The sequence below is a fragment of the Capsicum annuum genome, chromosome 1, assembly GCF_002878395.1.
Source record: "Capsicum annuum cultivar UCD-10X-F1 chromosome 1, UCD10Xv1.1, whole genome shotgun sequence".
Lineage (NCBI taxonomy): Eukaryota > Viridiplantae > Streptophyta > Magnoliopsida > Solanales > Solanaceae > Capsicum > Capsicum annuum.
The window spans coordinates 226,577,719-226,582,832 of record NC_061111.1 but is presented as its reverse complement, the minus strand read 5'-3'; the positions used below and the strand labels follow the sequence as shown (position 1 = coordinate 226,582,832).

Sequence of the window (5,114 nt, the reverse complement as noted above, 5' to 3'; positions counted from 1 at the left end):
GACAAGAGTTAACTCTACCACATTATGTTTTCATTTATGAGATGTTGTACAACTATTGTCTTAAAGGGAAGACTTGGCTCAAGGACTTTCAAACTACAAATTATGCCCCACAAGCAAGAGTTGACTCTACCACATTATGTTTTCATTTATGAGATGTTCTACAACTATTACCTTAGAGGCAAGACTTGGCTCAAGGACTTTCAAACTACAAATTATGCCCCACAGGTAAGACGGACAAGAGTTAACTCTACCACGTTATGTTTTCATTTATGAGATGTTCTACAACTATTGTCTTAGAGGCAAAACTTGACTCAAGAACTTTCAAACTACAAATTATGTCCCACAGGTAAAAATTGACTTTATCACATTATATTTTCACTTATGAAATATTTTACAACTATTTCTTAAAGGCAAGACTAGCTCAAGAATTTTTAAACAACAAATTATGTCTCATGAGCAAGAGTTGACTCTACCACATCTTGTTTTCATGCCGTTAAATTTGCTTTGATCTAAAAAAAAAAAATCCTTTACGGATTATTCAATTTTTTATTTATTAGCAAAATAAAATAGAAGTTGAGAAAAAAAGAAAAAAACGATCAAACAAATTAGAGAAAAAAATGAGAAAAAAAAAAAGCAAGAAAAAAATAAAGATTAAGAAAAAAACAAAGAATTAAAAAAAATTGAAAAAAATAAAAATGAAGAAAATAAAAATAAAGTTTGAGAAAAATGAGGGAGAAAAAAGAGTAATTATAAAAATAAAAAATAAAAGAAAAATAAAGGTTGAAATAAATGAATTAAAAAAAAAATAAAGGCCGAGACAAATGAATTAAAACATGAAAATAAAATTTTAAAAAAAAATAAAAAAAAGTGAATAATAAAAATAAAAATAAAATTTGAGAGACAAATGAGTATGAAAAGTTAAAAAAGATTTGAGGCGTAGAGGACTATGGCATGTAATTTCCTGGATAATAAAGTTGGCACTGGTCCATCATGATGTTAAACGAAACTTGTAGTGGCTGAAGAGGAGGCAGATGAAGAAAGAAATTATGGCTGTAATTTTGGGGGCAATGATCTATCATAAAAGGATCTGGAGATTCTACAGAACAACACTACAAATACAAATTTTACAAAGCACAAATACAGAAAGTCGAGACTGCCTTAGATATACAGCATAATACAAAATGAGCTCAAAGGATGCGATACCTGTATGATATAGAATATGTAATCAAATTGTTTTGTATTCAAGGAAAAGCTGTAACGAGTGTCACTTGTTTTTTTTAAAGCTTGGCACGTAGATGATTGCACCACCCTAACCTAGAAGGTGGCTGTAATAATAGGCGCTCTCCAAGTGTGTGAACTTTATTTTTAGTTGTTTGGATAATCATGGTTTCCGAACTAACTTTCGCGCACTTTGACTAAAACTAAAAAATACCCATCACCTTCCACCAACAACAAACAACAAATATCAGATAACTATATCCACCAAGGGTAGAACAAATAGGAATAATCACCTAATGTTTTTTGTCTCACAATTTGAACCTGAGACATCAGATTCTCAACCCACTACCCACTGTTAGGGGGTCTCGTCACCAAATGTTTTTTGTCTCGCAATTTGAACCTGAGACATCAGATTCTCAACCCACTGTTAGGGGGTCTCTTCACAACACTTTTTCCTTCTTTGGTGAAGGATGAGGCAACAATAGGAAAAGAAAAACATCATTGAAATTGATCTGAAGATCAAAATAAAGAGTCAAAGAAAGCATCCATCTATTCTTAATGGTCTAAACACAAAAAGTAAAACTACTTAAACGCTACTTCATCAAGAAAACCTTAATAACCAAAATTGTTGATTTAACTTTAAATGTTCTCATATTAAAGTTGGCAAATAATCCCAATTCATCCCAGAACCAGCTTGCTAGCACTTACTCTTCTTCAACTATTCTTCCCTTCTCACTGACATAGATACCATCCAGAAACTTACGGATATCTTTGTTTTTCACATGACATTTCTGTAGAAGAAAGAGGGGACAGAAAGAGAGGACGGGAGTTTAGTAAAGCAGGACCTAGAAGTACAGAACTATATGAATGAATAGACATATGTATAGAGGGGAAAAGATAGAATTTACTTGGTTAATGAGGGCAGCAGAACGAGAGACAAGTTCGATGTCATTTCCATCCAATACCAATTCATCCTTAACTTTCTCAGAACGGACAACTGTAACCCCGTCAAGCATATCAACTTTCCTCACCTGATACAATGAAAGCAAATGATTCAGTTCCTTACTACCTTGATACATACACCTGGCAAGATGAAACAGCAATTAAAAGAACTATCAACTAATCTCAAAGGTGGCCCTCGGTCCATCAAGGAAATTTGTCACACAGAACACATATCATGAAAGCATTTTTAACCACCATAGCAATATTCACGAGAAATGTTATAGGCTACTGCACTGTACTCAAGGAAACAATTTAATTCCAATAGTGTAGCAAAATATTATAAGCAGCAAGCAGAAGAAATTAAGAGCACATAAACCCATCAAGAGAAGATTTCCGACAATAATCTCATATCTTACAACATGATATTCTAAGCGACTTCTCTTATATTAAAATTCAAGCATCCCTTCGTTCATCTATTGATTGCACTTCTCTTCTTTATTAGCTACAAGTATTTAAATCAAGCTCTCTAGTTCCTCACACTTATTTACTCATGTAAGCAAAGCAGAAGCATGACTAGTCAGTCACAAACTACTTGACTTCACAAAAACAAAAACCCAAACAATAGAATTGTAACATTGCCTAAGTGGACAACTCCATCTAAACGTTAAAACACAAATTTCAGCATAATGGAGGACTCAGAAGCACATTGCTCAATGCTGATAAATCAGCCATCCTATTTATAGAAAAGTGGTCTTCTCAAAGACCATCTTCCTTTCTTTAAAATTGATGGAGCCTACAAATCAAGCATGTAGCAATCAAAGATACTTCAAGTTTCAATATCTGCCACCCTATCAAAAAACACACTCAAAGCAGCAAAATAAAGTAAATTTCATTAACCAACAAGCAGATATCATTCATAAAGTAGGAAGGCGGTAAGACTATTTTCTATTGCCTCATAATTGCAACACACTACAAATGATAATTTAGCATACAGATAAGGATAATTAATAAGGACCAAAACAGAACATTTAGAAAAACAAAAAGCCATATTTTAACCAAATTTCAATTTGCTTAAGGAATCTACTCAAACATCACACCCATCAAAAGCTATAGAAATTTCAGCAGTTTATTTTATAAACGATGTGCCACGGCCAGCTTGCTCGCACCTCGACTAATCCACGGAATACCTGTCAGCTCCCAACAACAATTGGTATGGTACCAAGTAAATCTATCTACCACCTAGTATTATCGTCTCCATCGATATTTGAACCTGAAACCTCACCCACTCACATTGAACACTAAGTCACACCATTGGGTGCATACTATAGCAGTTAAAATAAATCAATTTTAAATGCAAATCCTCTAAAAATCAATGTAAATACACCACATAGTCGCTATACGCACAATCTAACATACAAACCAAAATCAAATACTACCACATACATAAACATTTTATTCCTAGACATCAACAGGAAAAAAATTAAAAATGAAGCTGAGTTAAAAAGAGTACCTTTTTCTCGCCAAGGAAGTTCCTAATCTCAATAGACTTATTCCCACCAGTAATCGAAGCATTAATAGGAAAATGCGCATAAACAAAACGCATCTTATATCTATACCCCTTACTAACACCAGTAATCAAATTGTCAACATGACTAAGTGCAGTGCGTATAGCAGCAGTTGTTTTGCGAGATCCAAACCAAGCATCAATTTTCAGCTTCTTTTTACCAGTTTCTTCGTCCTTGATTAGCTGAAAATCAAGATTCAAGTGCTTGAAATTGCGGGTTAGTTTTCCTCTTGGTCCTTCTACTTCTATTTGTTTTGCTTTTACCTTGATGGTTATCCCATCTGGGATGTCCATTGTCTCCGATGACAGAATTGTCTTCATTTTGTTCTCTCTTTCTCGGCGGGTCTGGTGAGAGTGGCGGTAGTGGACAACTAAAAACCCTAAAAAGATGAGGATATAATGTACATTGATGTTTATTGATGGGCCAAATAGAGCTACCAATGACAAGCCCAATTCGTAAAGGAACAAGAAAAGATAAAAGGAAAAAACAAACTAAATATATTGTTTAATGCAAGTTATAACAACCCTTCTTAGTTTGCAATTTATAACATATTTTTCTTGAAAAAATAAAAGTAAAATGGTCTCGTGAACTCTTGTTCTTGTCTAATTTTATAAAGTGAACGGACTCTCACTATTCTTTTCAGCCCCCACCCCTACTGCATCCAAAAGAAAAAAAACAATCTATCCTTCTTCTTCCAAATTTTCTTCCCCTTCATTTGAGATTTACTTTTTTCTATTTCTGAAAATTAATTTCTCAAATTAAAACTTTTTCATATTTTTTAGGATTAAAATTTAAATTTAAATCGAAAGTGAGCGATAATGGATATTGAAAAATTAATAAACTTCGTGCATAAGCTTGAAAAAAGCTTGAAGTTCAAGTTTGAAAAGTAATAAATGAGTTTTTGTAATTTATTAAAGATATTCAAAATTGAAAATTAAAAATTTTATTGTGCTTGTGTATTTGAACTTATAATTTAAAATCTAAATTGATTGAAGAGAAATTTCAACTATTTGGAATGAAATTAAAATTTTTCTATATTGTAAAAGTTGTTTAGTTAATTAAATTTATTTTAAAATTTAATTTTTTATGTGACATTTTAAAATAATGTGGAATTTAATGCAGCACTTAAAAATGACGTGAAAGCTAATATGGAAGCAATTGTGTTACACACATTCAAAAAGGATTTAAAATATTGAGTTTTATTGAGTTGAGGGTCTAGATGACAAAAGTCTAAGTAGAGGTGTTCACTTTACAAATTCGAACAAGTACAGGGGTCCACGAGATCATTTCGCCAAAAATTAATAAAAAATAGAATTTTTGATTTTCAAAAACGTGTTTTCTATTTTGGGTTAAAAAAATATATCCTTTAAAATAGCTAGTAGATATTAA

General features: G+C 32.3%; 1 protein-coding gene across 1 annotated transcript; it reads right to left on the bottom strand.

Moving 5' to 3' along the window:
* Positions 1-1,702: 1,702 nt before the first annotated feature.
* LOC107847418 (60S ribosomal protein L9-1) lies at positions 1,703-4,298 on the bottom strand. Its single transcript, XM_016691646.2, has 3 exons — positions 3,671-4,298; positions 2,127-2,249; positions 1,703-2,009 (listed from the first exon to the last, which is right to left on the bottom strand). The coding sequence occupies exons 1-3, from the start codon at positions 4,043-4,045 to the stop codon at positions 1,923-1,925; spliced, it is 585 nt and encodes a 194-aa protein (XP_016547132.1). The 5' UTR covers positions 4,046-4,298; the 3' UTR covers positions 1,703-1,922.
* Between the last annotated feature and the right edge of the window lie 816 nt (positions 4,299-5,114).

Excerpts from the sequence above, each read along its gene's own strand:
- LOC107847418 (XM_016691646.2), bottom strand. The coding sequence starts at position 4,045 with ATGAAGACAATTCTGTCATCGGAGACAATGGACATCCCAGATGGGATA. Across the intron at positions 2,250-3,670 it reads ACTTCCTTGGCGAGAAAAAG|GTGAGGAAAGTTGATATGCT; the intron begins GTACTCTTTTTA and ends TCATTGTATCAG. Across the intron at positions 2,010-2,126 it reads CTGCTGCCCTCATTAACCAA|AAATGTCATGTGAAAAACAA; the intron begins GTAAATTCTATC and ends TTTCTTCTACAG.